The sequence below is a fragment of the Vulpes lagopus genome, chromosome 13 (genome assembly GCF_018345385.1).
Source record: "Vulpes lagopus strain Blue_001 chromosome 13, ASM1834538v1, whole genome shotgun sequence".
NCBI lineage: Eukaryota > Metazoa > Chordata > Mammalia > Carnivora > Canidae > Vulpes > Vulpes lagopus.
Genome location: NC_054836.1, coordinates 17,853,110 through 17,870,425, shown reverse-complemented (window position 1 = coordinate 17,870,425; position 17,316 = coordinate 17,853,110). Strand labels below are relative to the sequence as shown.

At 38.6% G+C, this 17,316-nt stretch overlaps 1 protein-coding gene across 1 annotated transcript; it reads left to right on the top strand.

The window, feature by feature from the left end:
- The first annotated feature begins 926 nt into the window (after window positions 1-926).
- On the top strand, window positions 927-16,553 carry LOC121475027 (EF-hand calcium-binding domain-containing protein 1-like). The gene is made up of 4 exons (XM_041728161.1): window positions 927-1,285; window positions 10,680-10,835; window positions 13,716-13,820; window positions 16,384-16,553. The coding sequence occupies exons 1-4, from the start codon at window positions 1,228-1,230 to the stop codon at window positions 16,551-16,553; spliced, it is 489 nt and encodes a 162-aa protein (XP_041584095.1). The 5' UTR covers window positions 927-1,227.
- The last annotated feature ends 763 nt before the right edge of the window (window positions 16,554-17,316 follow it).

The window sequence follows — 17,316 nt, the reverse complement described above, 5'->3', positions numbered from 1 at the left end:
AAAGAAAAGTTCAGAAAAGCTTTTTTGTCCCAGTTGTATTTGCTTTATTTTAAAACTCTTATTTAAAATTTGTACGAATATAGTGTCCTAAATTCTAAAAATCAGTGAAAGTTACCATGGTGAAAGTTAGCAAACGTAGACTAGGAGATGTTTGTTCTCTGTATTAGGATTGGGCAGTAAACAAGAGTTAGAACAGTTTTTGTTTTGGCCACTTTTTGCATGGTCTCAGCATGCTTTCTTACCAGTCAGTGAGGGGTACAAGTGTGGCTTTACATTTCTCTAGGACCTCCCAGACTGAAGTCTCTCTTTGGTGATCATGAGAGAGTACTAGTAGAGTTTTTATTTTTTAACTTTTTAAAAAGAATTTATTAGGTGTAGAGAGAGAGCATGCATGAGCAAGGGGAGGGGCAAAGAGAAAGAATCTGAACTTCCCACCAAGTATGGAACCCATCGCAGGGCTCGATCCCACAACCCCAAGATCATGACCTGAGGTGAAACCAATAGCTGGACACCCAACTGACTGAGCCACTCAGGTACCCATTAGTTAGAGTTTTTAAAGGAGGTTATAAACTTTGAAGGAGCTATTTATAGCCTGGAAAAAATGTTTTATTTCGGTATTAAAATAAAGCCTTGATAATCTTACTTAATTCTCAATTAGGTATTCAGATAGGAAGGAAACATTTTCAACCATACAGTTTGTGCTAAGGAAAAATAAATGACAGTAATATGAAGTACCATCTAAAGTGGTGGTTAGGGATCCCTGGGTGGCACAGCGGTTTAGCGCCTGCCTTTGGCCCAGGGCGCGATCCTGGAGACACAGGATCGAGTCCCACGTCGGGTTCCCGGTGCATGGAGCCTGCTTCTCCCTCTGCCTGTGTCTCTGCCTCTCTCTCTCTCTCTCTCTCTCTGTGACTATCATAAATAAATAAAATTTTTTAAAAAAATAAAGTGGTGGTTATCCCTACAAAAGCCATAAATGTTGGAATTGCTGTAGATATTTCAAATCACAATAACATTAATGAATTACTGCGTTTATATTGGGTGGTAACAACCTTGCTGCATATTTTTCCAATCACTTGAGAACCTTCTGTGTTTGGTTGCTGGAATGTTGCCATGGTCACATTCTTTGGGCGTAGAGTAGTGAACTGTGGAATCAGTGGCAACCCAGGACACGCAGGGTGGAACTAGGGTGTCAGAATTCTGCAGTGTGTTGAAGCCACACTTAGCATGGACCAGAAGACTATGAAGAAACTGGTGGAATCCATCAGTAATACTGTCAAGAACTGTAAGTACTGACTAGACATCCAACACTGCCTGAACACCTTTATTCCATAAAATAGAAAAATTGACAGACCTATTGGACATTAACAAGTTCTTTGTAACTCCCAAAATAGAGTTCCTCTCATTTCTAATATTCTCGCCATTTAAAAAAATAAAAGCAATTTTCTCAAAGTCTAAGGACGATCTCAGGATTCTCAGTCAGGATTGCTTGTTGTCATACCCAAGAGACAAAGCAATTCCTTTTTAAGGTCAGGGCAAGGAACCCCCTCCCCCCCAAATCTGTTATATTAAATTTAATAGCACTTGCAATGTGCTATTTCTTCAACATCTAAAAGATCTATAGCTGTCAATCCCCTGCCTCTATGGGGAGTTTTTGTGCCAGAAAACTCAGGGAACTGGTCAGAGTAAACCTTTAAAGTTTGAGTCTCATCATATTTCAGACTGTATCATAATCAGTACTTGGTTGACAGATAGTCCTTTAGCACTTATGCTGTCCTAGAAGTCCTTATATGACTCTTTCCACATACACAAATATGTTTTAGGACACCTGATTAAAATATTTTAAGTGTAGGGCTCGTGTAAGTTCACTTGTGATCTATTTTTTCTTACTCCAGTTGTAATTTAAGCAATGAGTTCCTCAGGCCCTTCTAAGGTCTGTTTTTCTAATCCTGCTGTTAGACAACCCTTAAAATTCATCTGGCAGGTGTAACCAATGTTGGATGTAATATCTTCTGTTATTTGCTGTTTTCTTAACAGTATCTTGAGTTTTATGACATTCAAAAGGAAATTTTGCGGACTTTAAAAATCTAACTCCTCTCCCCATTCTGGAGAAACTGTTTTCATTAATGTCTGCTATCTAAATGTGTATTCAGTACCATAACATGTTATTTGAAAGCAATTTTCTGAAAGTCTCGGTTTTGAACACGTAATACTAGACTGATCCGTATTCCATATAGTCTCCTACAAAGAAGATACCTAACAATTATTTGAAAAGAGGAATGAGTTGCATTCCTTTCCAAAGCTTTGATGCTAAGTTAGAAACAAAAGTTCAGGCTATAGCTATTCACCAGTGTAACCAGATTCCTATTTTACATGCCGATTACTAACAACTCATGTTTATTGGGCTCTTCATTGGGAAGTTGCTGTGCTAAATGGTTTGTGTTCATCTTCAATTCTCAGAACAAGCCCAGTGAGGTAGGTGATATTTTCCATGTTTTCAAATGAGGAAACCCAAGTCTTAGATTGTCTAAAATTTCAGTGGACTTTTCTGGTGGGGGCAGGACTAGAACAGGTGATGTCAGAGCCTACACTCAATCTTTATTTCTCAAATTATAGAGTCTTATGGTCATTTTGTATGTATACAACTTTTATGTATGTATGTATACAACTGTGCCATAGTAAGTACAGAATGAAAGTTGAATTTGGGGCAGCCCTGGTGGCGCAGCAGTTTAGTGCCGCCTGCAGCCCAGGGTGTGATCCTGGAGACCCGGGATCGAGTCCCACGTAGGGCTCCTTGAATGGAGCCTGCTTCTCCCTCTGCCTGTGTCTCTGCCTCTCACTCTCTGTGTGTCTCTCATGAATAAATAAAATCTTAAAGAAAAAAAAAAAGTTGAATTTGGCTCAGTTATTGGGTCCTTCAGTTGAGACAAGGGTAGACATTGGCCTCTCATGACTTTTTTTGTTGTTGTTCTTTTTTTGTTGTTTGAAGATTTTTAAGTAATTTCTACACCTAACATGGGGCTTGAATTCACAACCCCGAGATCAAGAGTCAAATGCTTTACCAAGCTGAGCCAGCCAAGTCCTGGAATTTGGTTCTTCATAGGCATGGGGAGGGTTAACAATGAGTGCTGTGTTGGCCTCCTTTTCTCAGGAAGGGACTGTCTTGAGGCAGCTGGCTGGAATAAAATATGGAGCTAGAGCTGCATTGCCCAGTATAGTAACCACTAGCTATGTGTGGCTTTTTTTTTTTTTTAATTTAGGTAATTTCTACACCCAAGATGGGGCTTGAACTCATGACCCTGACATGAAGAGTCATTGCTCTAACCAACCAGCCAGGCGCCCCATTTTTTAAAGTATGTGTGTGGCTATTTAAATGTAATTTTTTTTATTTATTTATGATAGTCACAGAGAGAGAGAGGCAGAGACATAGGCAGAGGGAGAAGCAGGCTCCACGCACCAGGAGCCCGATGTGGGATTCGACTCCGGGTCTCCAGGATCACGCCCTGGGCCAAAGGCAGGCGCCAAACCGCTGCACCACCCAGGGATCCCTATTTAAATGTAAATTAAAATTATTTTAAAAGAGGGGGGCACCTGGGTGGCTCAGTTGGTTAAGTGCCTGCCTGTGGTTCTGGTCATGATCTCAGGGTTCTGGGATCTAATCGAGACCCACATTGGGCTCCCTGCTCCCAGGGAGCCTGCTTCTCCCTCTCTGCCCCCTGCTCATGCTCTCTCTTGCTATCTCTCTCTCTCAAATCTTTTTAAATAAATAAATGTAAATGTAAATTAAAATTAACTAGAATTTTTAAGACGTTTAATCTAGTGGGGGTGGAGGATCATTACATCAGGGCATAATTAATCATGGGTTGCAGCCTATGGATTGTCACAGGGCCCCATGCTTAGTTTAATGCTGTGTCAACACAGACTGTGAGTGAAGGACCCATGTTTTCTTTGCTTTGGGCCCACAAATTCTGTAGTTGATCTTGGCTCTGTACCTCTTACTCATAGTATGGTGGGAGTATCTCCACCATTAGAATCACCCAAAGATTCATATTGAAAATGTAGATTCCTGGGTACCACCCTAAGTACATTTTAAAAATCAGCAAGTGGGGCTAAGCATCCAGATCATTCACTCCATGTACTCTTTTTCTTTTTTTTAATTTTTTTTTGTATTTATTTATGATAGTCACACAGAGAGAGAGAGAGAGGCAGAGACACAGGCAGAGGGAGAAGCAGGCTCCATGCACCGGGAGCCCGACGTGGGATTCGATCCCAGGTCTCCAGGATCGCGCCCTGGGCCAAAGGCAGGCGCTAAACCGCTGCACCACGCAGGGATCCCTCACTCCATGTACTCTTAAGACACACTGAAGTTTAAGAATTCCTTTTTTTTTTTTAAGTTTTTTTTTAAGTTTAAGAGTTCCTAATCAAAATTGTCTTTTCCAAGTGAAACTTCATTTCTTTTTGTTCTTATACTTATGGGTTCAATCTTCTATTGTTCTAAATTTATACATTAAGTTGCATATTCACACATCCTTGGCAATCTGGTTTTGTGTGTATTTGTATTTAATTAAATCTTTGCTTTCTTGGGTCTCTGGAATTTGAAACCTAGCTAATTTATTGTCTTGGTTTTATTTCTCACATTGGTGGTTTTTTTTTCTCTTGAGCCTTCAAAACATTCAGAAACAATATACAGGAGTTTCAACTGCCTACTGCCTTTCCTAGTGCTTTAAGCCCAGGGAAATTGTACTTTTTTCTTTAGGATCTTGAATACTATTGCTAACTACATGGTGATGTCTTCCCTTAGAATTTATTTTTTTAATTTAAAATTCAATTAGCCAACACATTTTACATTCTTAGTTTCATGAAACTTCAGTTCTGTAAGCCTAATAGCAATCCCAGCTTGACTGATGGCGAGTTAGGAATTGACCCAGTCTTCACACATATGTTGTTTAGCCACTTTTTTTTACACTTAACGTAGAATAAAAGTTTTTTAAAGCTAAGTGAAGAATTTTAAAGCTTCCCAATAATTTCATATTGTTTGATTCAAGTGATTATTTTGGCATCAAGATGTTACTTTGGATTCTGACTCATCAGTATATTCCTTTACCTCTGCTATTTATAAGGGGCCATCATTTATTTAGCAAACATTCATTTGAAAGCCTACTCTTGTGCTTGGCACTACTGGATACTGAGTAGATAATTCATGTAAGAATAAGAAATTTTTGTCGTATGCCTTGCTAAAATCCAAATACTTTGTAATCTGCATTTCTCTGATTCAGTAGGAGTGGTCCTACCAAAAGGAGGAAATAAGTTAAATCTAGTATGATTTATCCTTATGAATTCATGAGCCCCTGAGTGTTCATGAATTTCTAATACAATTGATTATCTCTTCTGGGACTTAGCCCAGGACCACCTATAAATCCAGTAGTCCAGTATTTGCCTTTCACTTTATTTGTGAGACATAACATGTGCCAGTATGTATGCATACGTAGGTTAGTATACAGACATATTTTCTAGCAATGTTTGCTGAGAGGGCTTAGAAATATTCTGCCCCCCTCATTATATATTGGGCTTAGAAATATTAATATCCCAGTAAAAACAAGCACACCTAGTGCCTAGACCTTGGTGTCTAAATATCAATCTCCAATAAAAAAGAATGAGGATTCCTTGAAGAAATAGCTGCACAGAGTGTAAAGGAAAACGTACACTACACCTCTTTTTCTCTTTTACTCTGACATTACTACCACACCTACACTTCTGGTCTCCCAACCATATGGTTTTTTCCCCAGCAAGCAATTTTCTGTGACATTCCAGCAATTTCTTAATCCTGACACTCCCTGAGATGGCATCAGATCCCATAGGTTCAGTTCCACAAGACTCTCCTACTTCAGATGCCCATCACAAGTCTAAGTTGTTACCTTCATTTCTGAGTGACTATAAATTGGAGGTCCAACTAATTTCACCAAAGAGATGAAAAAGCCAATGGATTATGCTATGTGAAACATACAAGAAACCATTCAAAAGTTCCCAGTGTCCAAAATGAACTATTTGAGCAAGAAAATTAACAATTATTATAAAATGAGTGTATGTGACACACACACACCCCATACTGACATAAATAATTGAGTAAGTAAATGAGGAAACACCTCTTCCTTTCAGGAGAAGGAACTCCAAATAATAATATAGATACTCCTTCCCAAGAAGTGGAATTCATTTCACTTGAGCAGCTGGCTTCTAAAGAATAGATTGTGGAAAGGGAAAATGGTAACTAGAGTGGAGAATCCTGTAGACTAGCTTAACCAAGTGATCAAAGTTATCAACAGTTAACCTTGTTAATATGTATCCCCCTGACATGTGAGAAGAACAGCAACCTATCTCTAGTATCCTTCCCCAAAACCCCTAACTACAGTCTAATCGTGAGAAAAACTTAGGCAAACAACTGAGGAACATTATGCAAAATAAAAACTCAAGGTTACGAAAGACTGAAAACTCACAAATTGGAAGAGACATGACAACCAAGCATATCCCGGCTTGGATTCTGGAACCCGCCAATAAAGGACATTTGTGGGGAAAGTGTGGTAAAATCTATAGTTTAATAATAATGTGCCAATGTTAGTGTATTTGTTTTGACAAATGTACCATCGTTCTGTAAGGTGTTAACAAGGAAAGACAGTGAAGATTTTATGCAAACTCTCATCTTTGCTTCTCTTATGTAAATCTAAGATTATTCCAAAATAAGTAACACGGGCCAATCTCTAGTACCTCACCATTCTCATTACCTATGATCTCCCAAATATCATTAACAATGGTTCCTTGACATCATGAGTGAGGTCTTTAGATATAATGAAATGTGAGCTTACATGGATAAAACTCAGAAAAAGTTATTACCTGCTGAAGATTGTGCCTAAAACCCTTACTAGCTGTCTTGAATGACTTGTTAATATTTGACTCAGAGCAGCTCCTGACTCTTTTTTTTTTTTTTTTTTTTTTTTTAGCTCCTGACTCTTACAACATCCCTTTCCTCAGGGATCCATTTTCACATTGTTGGTGCTAACATTTCCACTCCAATGATAATTCTCTCCCTCAGAATTGAGCAGGAGTACTTTCAGGCGATCATTAACATACTCTGCACTCCTTATATTGCATCCACACCTGAGCTGCTTTGTTCTTCGTATTCCAAAGAAAAGAAGGAGAATACAACAAGTTTTTGTCCTCCGAGCTGCTGCATCCCCTTATGTGATCTAGCCTTGAAGTCCATATTGCTTCATTTCCACTGAGCTCTACTGGTTGAAACAGTCATACACACACACCCTGCCCCCTCCTAGTTTCAAGTAAAGGAGAGACCCCCATTTCTCAGGAATATCAAAGTCAGGAATCCCTGGGTGGTTCAGCGGTTTAGCACCTGCCTTCGGCCCGGGCGTGATCCTGAAGACCCAGGATCGAGTCTCATGCCAGGCTCCCTGTATGGAGCCTGCTTCTCCCTCTGCCTGTGACTGCCTCTCTCTCTCTCTCTCTGCATCTTTCATGAATAAATAAATAAAGTCTTTAGAAAAAAAAAAGGAATATCAAAGTCATTGTACAAAGAGCATGGGGGATGGATTGGGAAGACAGTGTTGTCATATCTGGACTCACCCATTCACAAGGTAGTTTTTTTTTTTTTTTTTTAAGATTTTGTTTATTCATGAGATACTCAGAGAGAGAGAGGCAGAGAAACAGGCAGAGGGAGAAGCAGGCTCCATGCAGGAATCCCAATGTGGGACTCGATCCCGGGACTCTGGGATCATGTCCTGAGTCAAAGGCAAACGCTCAACCGCTGAGCCACCCAGGTGTCCCACAAGGTAGTTTCAACAATGTACTGCCAAAGTGATCTCCGTTAAGTGCAAATATGATCCTATTAACTTGCCAGCCAAAATGTTTCAGAAACTCCTCATTCTCCATAAAGTCAAATCTGCCACTTAGCTACACCAAACCATTTGCAGCTAACTCGGAACATACCTCAAAGCTGCCTCCTCTGGCAAATGCTTACCTTTGGCAGGTCTTAGCTCAAGTGACATCTCGGGACCTTTCTTAATTTCCTACTCCCTCCCCAGTTGATTATTCCTTTCTTTGGGTCATGGCCAAACACCATCAATCATAGTGCTTGTAATACCTTGTGGCACCTTTTTTTTTTTTAAGATTTTATTTATTTATTCATGAGAGACACAGAGAAAGGCAGAGACACAGGCAGAGAGAGAAGCAGGCTCCACGCAGGGAGTCCGATGTGGGACCCGATCCCAGGACTCCAGGATCAGGCTAACCTCTGAGCCACCCAGGCATCCCCCCTCCTTTTTTTTTTTTAATATCTTCGCCGAAGTATAACAACTTTGTGGGCAGGAAGCATGGTGTATTCATTGCCTGGTTCACAGGAGGCTCTTAATAAATGCTTTTTGGATGGATAAAAATGATCTTTATGTTGTATTTCAGGGCTTATAGTTATATTGTGGAGCCTGGAAATCTAATTTAGTTCATAAAACAGTAGGTACCTTTGTAATTGCTTATTCTTCAGATTTATCAGCCATTCCCCTAAGAACCAAATCATTCTGACCATTGTAGAAACCCTAATGTTGTAAACTGTGTATGTGCTATGTGTTATCATTGATTTCAATTGGGTGAGTTAAAATCATCTCAAAGATAGCATCTAAAATATTTCTCCCTACTTTCCTTATAAAAAGAAAAAACGGGGGAAGGGGTGGAAGAGAAAAAATAGTAACCAGGTTTCCTTCCTAACTCTTCTGGTTCTTTCAAATAATCTATGATTCATAGAAATGGGCTTTTAGAAACTGAATGAATCTCAAAGATCATCTAGGACAATACCCAGTTTTCATAGGTGAGGACTCTGAGCCATAAGGAAGCTTTATGACTCATCTAAGTCTGCTGTTCTAATTTAGAAACAGAAGTGGAATCTGGCACTTCAGTACCCCAGCCCCCCTAAATCTAATCCCTTAATTCTCGGTCCTGACAATGCATTAGAATCACCCATTCACTTCTTTCAAAATACCCTTTTCCTAAATCTAGAGTGAAATTCGGGTGTAAGAATATTGGAAATTTCTGTTAGAAAATTAGTCTCCAAGTCCTGATTTTCTCTAACATTCCAAGTCCCTTTCCACTTTCTGACCTCATCTCCACCTCCCTAACCAAAGCCCTATCACTCCAAGCCTGGCTTCTATGCTTCCAGTTTTCCCCTTCAATGTAATTTTGCCAGATGAATTTTCCTAACCACTTCTCAATCCATAGGGCCTAGAAGAATCAACAGAGCTCTTGTTTAAAAGCTAATTCCTGAGCCTGATGTTAGCGATTTTGACTTGGTAGGTCTGGGGCAAGACATGGGAATCTGGATTAAACAATGAAGAGGGGATTGATTCTCTCATACAGATGGTCCAGAAGTGGTCCATGAGAAACACTGCTTCAGTAAAATGCAGCTGACCTTGGACGACCTGTAGGATACAAGCACCAATAGTTATATTAGTTATAGTTGGTGCTAAACTATATTAGTTATACTATATTAGTTATAGTATACACACAGTTGAAAATCCATGTTTGAGCTTTTAAAACCTTTACTGACAATAGCCTACTACTGACCTTAATTATAAAATCAATTAACATATTTCATACATTTTATGTATTATATACTGTAATCTTAAAGTAAGGTAAAGAAAAGAAAATATTATTAAGGAAATCATAAGAGAGGGATGCCTGCGTGGCAGAGTTCATTAAGCATCTGCCTTCAGCTCAGGTCATATTCCTGGGTTCCTGGGATCAAATCCCACATTAGGCTCTCTGCTTCATGGGGAGCCTACTTCTCCCTCTGCCTCTCTCTGTGTGTCTCATGAATAAATAAATAAAATTTAAAAAGTACTATTATTAAGAAGAAAATCATAAGAGAATGGGGCACTTGGGTGGCTCAATCGGTTCAGCCTCCAACTCTTGCTTTTAGCTCAGGTTGTGATATCCGGCACTGCTCTGGGGGTGAAGCCTGTTAAAGATTCTCTCCCTCTCCCTCTCCTCACTCCCCCCCTTTCCCCAAAATAAAGAAAATCATAAGAGAAAATACATTTACAGCCCTGCACTATGTATTTTTTTAAATCATCTTTAAGTGGATCTGCAGTTCAATTCTATGTGGTTAAAGTCAAGTATAAAGGATAATTTTCTCTGCCATTAGCCCATTCTCTTCAATCTTGTTTCATTTCTCCAGTTGTTGTGCTCCCAATAGAGCATGTCCAAACCCAACCACAATTCACTTCTTCCCTTTACCCATGTTTTCTCTCCCTGGAATTCTCTATTTTACTACCTCCAACACATTTCTTCCTGCATAAATAATATGCATCCTTCAAATCTCTGTTAAAAGTCTGCTCCCATGATAGTGACCCAACTCCTCTTTCCCACACTGATTTCTCTTTCTTTACATGTCTATAGTGGTGACTGCTATGTTACATGATTTTCCATTTACATGCTATCTTATGAGACTTCTAGGGGATGCCTGTTTTAATTGTGTAAGCCATTAAGTAACAAGTCATGTCATACTTTTTCATTGCTAGGGCATCTAGCACCATAGGAACAAAATAGCTGCTTAGTAAAATATTTTTTTATTAGATTGGAGTACTCACTAAGTCTAAGCTGTATATATTTGTATTTTTATTTTACAGTCAAAAAAAGTGAAGTAGAGTGTCTCATAAGACTTTTTCACAGCTTGGTGGAAAGAGCTAATGTAAGACTTAATAACTTTGGACTAGATCGTAATGCATTTCGAGCGATCCTGCACAGCGTATTTGGAATGACTGATGATATGCTAATGAATAGGGGTAAGAGTCTTAAGAAATTGAAATGGACCAAGCTGAGAAGGCAATATATATATATGGTGTACATATTAATATGTGGCAAATATCTATTTGTAATGACAAAATTATATATGGCAAATTTTTATATATGTATGTGTGTTCAGTTGTCATCAAAGACTTTGAATTTTTTTAAAGTTTATTTATTTGGTGCAAGTTGAGGGAGGGGCAGAGGGCAGGGAGGGGGACAAGTGGACTCTGAGCTGAGCAGGAACCCATTCCTGAGCACAGAGTTCCTCTGGGGGCTGGGGAGCTGATCCTACACCTCCCAGATCATGTCCTGAGCCAAAAGTCGAGTTAGATGTTCAACCAACTGAGCCACCTAGGTGCCCCTTGAGTTTTTCTCTCTCTCTTTTTTTTAAAGATTTTATTCATTTATTCATGATAGACAGAGAGAGAGAGAGGCAGAGAGAGAAGCAGGCTCCATGCAAGGAGCCCAACGCGGGACTCCAGGATCACGCCCTGAGCCGAAGGCAGGTGCCAAACCACTGAGCCACCCAGGGATCCCCCTTGAGTTTTTCCATGCCAAACTAGATGGACTTAATTCTGATAAGGCTGCCAATATAAAATAAAAGTTGATCTGATTGTGAGGATTTTTAAAAAAGATTTTATTTATCTATTTATGAGAGAGAGAGAGAGAGAGAGAGAGAGAGAGAGAGAGGCAGAGACACAGGCAAAGGGAGAAGCAGGCTTCCCACAGGAGCCCATTGTGGGACCCAATCTCGGACCCCAGGATCATGCCCCAAGTCAAAGGCAGACACCCAACATCCCGTGAGGGATGCTGAGCCACCCAGGCATCCCGTGAGGATGGTTTTTAATCAAAACTCACTCAGAATGTTTTATCTCATAGCTGTACCATCTTGAGAAATAACCAGTAAGTAAGTTGCCAGTATTAGTTTTTTTTTTTTTAAGTTAAGCATATGACTTTTTACTCATGAAGTCTTTGGATTCATATGCTGTAGACATGTAAACTACTAAATGACTACTCTTTCCTCATAAAAATACTGTATTAGTACCAAAAATGATAATTACTCATTAAACTGAAAAAAGTAGAGGATCTTATATTTAAAATAGGAAATTAGGGGCACCTGGATGGCTCAGTGGTGGCGCGTCTGCCTTTGGCTCACGTCGTGGTCCCGTGGTCCTGGTATTGAGTCCTGCTTGGGCTCCCTGAGAGGAGCCTGCTTCTCCCTCTGCCTGTGTCTCTGCCTCTCTCTCTCTCTCTCTGTCTCTCATGAATAAATAAATAAAATCTTTAAAAAAATAAAATAGGAAATTATCTAATGTGATCCAGTTTCACTAACAAATTTTTAGTGTTCAATTTGATGTTTTGACATAGGTATATACCTTGAAACCATAATCATAATAAAAATAATTAACATTACCCCTAAAAGAGTAACATTTTATCTTCTATATAATAATACCAAGATTTCATTGGTAATTTTAAAAATAATATGTTATTTAGTAAATTATCTTTAGGTATTATACATACTGGGTTTTTTTTTAAAGATTTTTTATTTATTTATTCATAGGCACAGAGAGAGAGGGGCAGAGACACAGACAGAGGGAGAAGCAGGCTCTATGCAGGGAGCCTGATGTGGGACTCGATCCCGGGTCTCCAGGATCACAGACCAGGCTGCAGGCGGCGCCAAACCGCTGCACCACCGGGGCTGCCCTATACATACTGTTTAGAACAGAATTTTGCCACTCTTTTCAAATGCATTTTATTTATATTATTACTATTTTATTGTTTAAATTTAATTTAATAAACATTTCAAAGATTTATTTATTCATGAGAGACACAGAGAAAGGCAGGGACATAGGCAGAGGGAGAAGCGGGCTCCCTGCAAGGAGCCTGAAGTGGGACTCAATCCCGAATCCCAGGATCACGCCCTGAGCCAAAGGCAGATGCTCACCCAGGCATCCCTATTATTACTATTTCTTAAAGTAATCTCTACATTTAACATGGAGTTTGAACTCATGACCCCCTCAAGATCAAAAGCCACATGCTCTACCAACTGAGCTAGCCAGGTGTCCCCTTTGCCACTCTTTTTATTTTTATTTATTTAAATGATTTGTTTATTTTAGAGACAGAGTGTGAGTAGGGGGAGGGACAGCAGGAGAGGGAGAGAGAATCTCAAGCAAACTCCCCAGTGAGCAGAGATCCAATGCAGGGCTGGATCCCAGGACCTGAGACCATGACTTGAGCCAAAATTAAGAGTTGGCTACTCAACAGACTGAGCCACCCAGGAACCCCTGCCACTCTTTTTAGTATAAATTACCATCACTTGATTAGCTCCATGTTGCTCTTCTTGGCTCATAGTAACTGTACAAAATATCACAAGTGAAGTTCATCATTGATCCTGGAGGAGAATTATTCCTTTTTTTCTATAAAAATCTGTGGGAAACATATTTCTAGTAATTTTGACTCTTGTAAGAAAGACTGTGCCAAAACCCTTTTTTCCCCTCAATTTGGGAGGAAAGGTTTTCAGTGTGTTTTTGTTGTTGTTTTGAGGAAGGTTTTGAAAATCTTTTGATATATACATACTTCTGAATTATAAAATAGCTGTGTGGTGCCTGGGTGGCTCAGTCAGTTAAGCATCTGCCTTCGGCTGAGCTCATGATCTCTCAGGGTCTCCTGATGGGGCCCTGCATCAGGCTCCCTGCTCAACGGGGAATCAGCTTCTCCCTCTGCCTCTCCCCCAACCCACTCATGCGTGCTCTCTCTCTCTTTAAATAAATAAATAAATAAAATATTAAAATAAAATAAAATAGTTGTAAAATACAATATGCTTCTTTTTTTTTTAATATTTTTTACAATATGCTTCTATGATATTTTTCTTTCAGTATTTTTTGCATTTGACAAAGACAATGATAACTGCATAAATGCCAAAGAGTGGGTTAAAGGATTATCGGTGTTTCTTCGAGGGACTTTTGAAGAAAAGCTTAAGTGTAAGATTTCTTCTACATGTTATTACTGACAGTAATATGCATTGTCAATTTTGTATTTAGTGAATGCTTAAACATTTTTTAAAAATATAAAATCCATGTTCTCTACAGCAACTATTTCAAAAATAGTTCATGACAGCTTTATAAAAACATCAAAACATGAAATGGGTGGCCTGTTTCATGGGAGAGTCCCTAGACCCAGGGTCCTCAAACATTTTCTTCACTGGTTCTGCAATGCCTAAATGTCACCATGACCACTCTTTGGCTTAAGGCCAAGAGTGAAGACCAGCAAGTTAAGGTCAGGGCTTGAGCCCAACTGCAATCAGCCAGCAAGGCCATGATTTTGTGGCTGCCTCTGGGCTCTGCTGAAAATGGGCCTTGATACAGGCCAGTGCATAAGTCACAGTGAGGCCATTCCTATCTCTTAATCAAAGAAAATAACTGGGAGTGATTGACGCAAAACAAGATGAAACACACATTAACTATCAGACACCAATACGCTAGTGTTGGAATTTGCATAAATTGCTAAGTTTTTGGTGGATGTAAATTGTTGTGGCAATACATGATTAAAGCATCACACTATCAAAGAATTTTCCTTCTCTAATCCCTCTTTCTAAAAAGGTCTCATAGACATTTCAGGATATGTTAACGGGAAAAATACTACTTCTCAAGGTTGTGCTTTATGTATGCTCTGGATCAAAGAGACTCAACAAAAAGACACAGCTGATCTGATTATCTGGAATTTTATACCTGGTTCTACTCTTTTGCAAAAACATTTAACTAGAATACAAAGTTTGGAAGAGCTCCTGCTCTACTGTATTTTTGGTACCTGAGTAGGGTCATCTGTGGCATGAATGAATGGATGGAAGTCATGGAAGACACTCTCCAGGGAGAGAGAGATCATTTTGGATAGTGCAGATAGGCAGACCCTCAGGGAATGACAAACTCACTACCCAAATATATTGAAAAATGTTGTCAGTGATGTGATGAAGTTTATACTTAGTTTTTGTACTCTATGTAAGAAGAGAATCATAATATTGAGGTACACACACACATGCATGTATGTGTACATGTGTATATATGTATTGAATGACCATAAGTTTAAATATTTATCTTCATAGGTGCCTGGCTGGCTTAGTCAGTAAAACATGCAACTCGATCTTTGGGTTGTGAGTTTGAATCCCACATCAGATGTAGAGTTTACTTAAAAAATATTTTTATATATCTCCTTTATTGTAGTTTCATCACACTTTTTTGAAGTCTATAAAAGTCTTCTTTTATTTGTGATCCAAGAAGTCATTCTACAACAGGAGATGCTCAGTTCTGGGTCACATAATACATATAAACTAATAACCACAATATAATGTGATTACTTAGAAATCTATGTATTTTCAAAATACTACATGGGAGTGTTGAGAAAGTTCTTTCCACTGGGATCTGGTGGATCAGAAGACATTTTCAAAGAATAACTAGCCTTTCAGTTGGTTCTTGGTAAATCTTGAGCAGAAAGAAACTAGAAAGAAGACCATGCTAGGTATTAGGAACGGTATGAATAAAGGCATGGATGTTTGATTATGTTGAGTTGGGAAAAATTGATGTCGAGACATGAGGCTAATAAGGTAAGTTGAATGTATATATCATTAAGGTTGAATCTTACTAAGGAAAAGACATCAGTTTCCTCTCCCCAACACTCTCTAGAGGATAGTTGTGAATCAACTATAATAAATAACAAAAAATTAGATAGAGGCAAGGGAGTTTCTTAGGAGATTGTTGAAGTTATCTAGGAAATAACAGTGGGGACAGAGAAGAGGAAAAAGACTATTAATATTTACAAGTTGGAATTGATGGTATCTCTTTGAATACAGAAGGTATTATTTGTTTATAGTTTCAAGTACCTAAATTAAACTCCTTGATTTCAAAGTATTCCAGAAATAAGAAGTCACCAACTAAGATAATGTAATATATTTATTTCCAGTCCTTTGCCTATTTTTAAAGTGGGTTGGTTTTGTTTTGCTATTGAGTTGTAGGAGTTCTTTATATCTTTTGGATATTAACACCTTATCTGATTTGCAAGTATTTTTTCCCATTCCATAGGCTGTCTTTTCATTTGTTGATGGTTTTCTTTTCTGTACATAAACTTTTTAGTTTGATGTATTCCCATTTGTTTTTTTGTGTGTGTGTCTTTTATTTATTTATTTATTTTTGGCCCGCTTGTTTTTTATTTTGTTGCTTGTGCTTTTGGTGTTAGAGCCATGAAATCATTACCAAGACCCATGTCAAGGAGCCTTGTTCCTATATTCTTTTCTGGGATTTTCATGGTTTCAAGTTTCATAATATTTTTAAACTCTCAATTTCAAAATCCACATCCCAAGGGATATTTAATCTTGTGGAAGGAAGTATAATAAAGAGTACTTTATTTTAAAATCTATCATATGGACCAATAATTGTAGGTTGTAGAAGTTGTTTTTATCTTTTTAAAAACTAGGTATTGAAATAACTAAGGAGAAGACTAGTGATATTTTAACTGTTCTTACCCAAGTCTTTACATTTCTTGTGCTTTGGACAGTCTGTTTTGAAGTTTACTATTTGAACGGTGATGGTTACATTTCTCAAGAAGAGATATTTGACATGTTGAAGAACAGTCTGCACCAACAGTCATCTGAGGAAGAGACTGATGAAGGAATAAAAGAGTTGGTAGATATAACACTGAAGAAAATGGTACAAATGAAAACCTAGAACTTATTATTATCCAATCAAGCAGATGTTGGAGAAAGCTAGACACATAAATGATTTATTTCACTCTATAATTTTTTTAAAGATTTTATTTATTTATTCATGAGAGACAGAGAGAGAGAGAGAAAGAGAAAGAGAGAGGCAGAGACACAGGCAGAGGGAGAAGCAGGCTCCATGCAGGGAGCCCGACATGGGACTCTATCCTGGGACTCCAGGATCACGCCCTGGGCCGAAGGAGGCGCTAAACCGCTGAGCCACCTGGGCTGCCCTCTATAATTATAGTTACCTTTATGAGGGCAGGAGATTCTTTGTTCTCTGCTCTATTCATTGCCTAGAACAGTGCCTAGCTGATAGTGGATGTTCAATGAATACTTATGATATGACTGGGTGATTAAATGAATCACTGCACAAAATGAATGTTAACTAGTTTAAATTATTTTACTATCAGTAAAACCTCATTAATGTGTGGGTGGCAGTGCAGCAAATGCTTCTAAAATTGGATGCTACTCTAATCTGTCTTCATGACCCTACCCCTCCAACCCATCTAAACACCATTATAACAAAATAACAATATTAAAATAGTTGTCCCTTATAGAGTACTTACTATATGCCAGGCCCTTCACAGAACATTAATACATGAACTCATTTTAATCTCACAACAACCCCATGTTGTAGAAATTACTATCTTTATTTTATAGATGAGAAAGCTAAGTAGTTTTACCCAAGGCACACTAGAAAATGGGGTGCAGAATTCTTTCAATGAAAC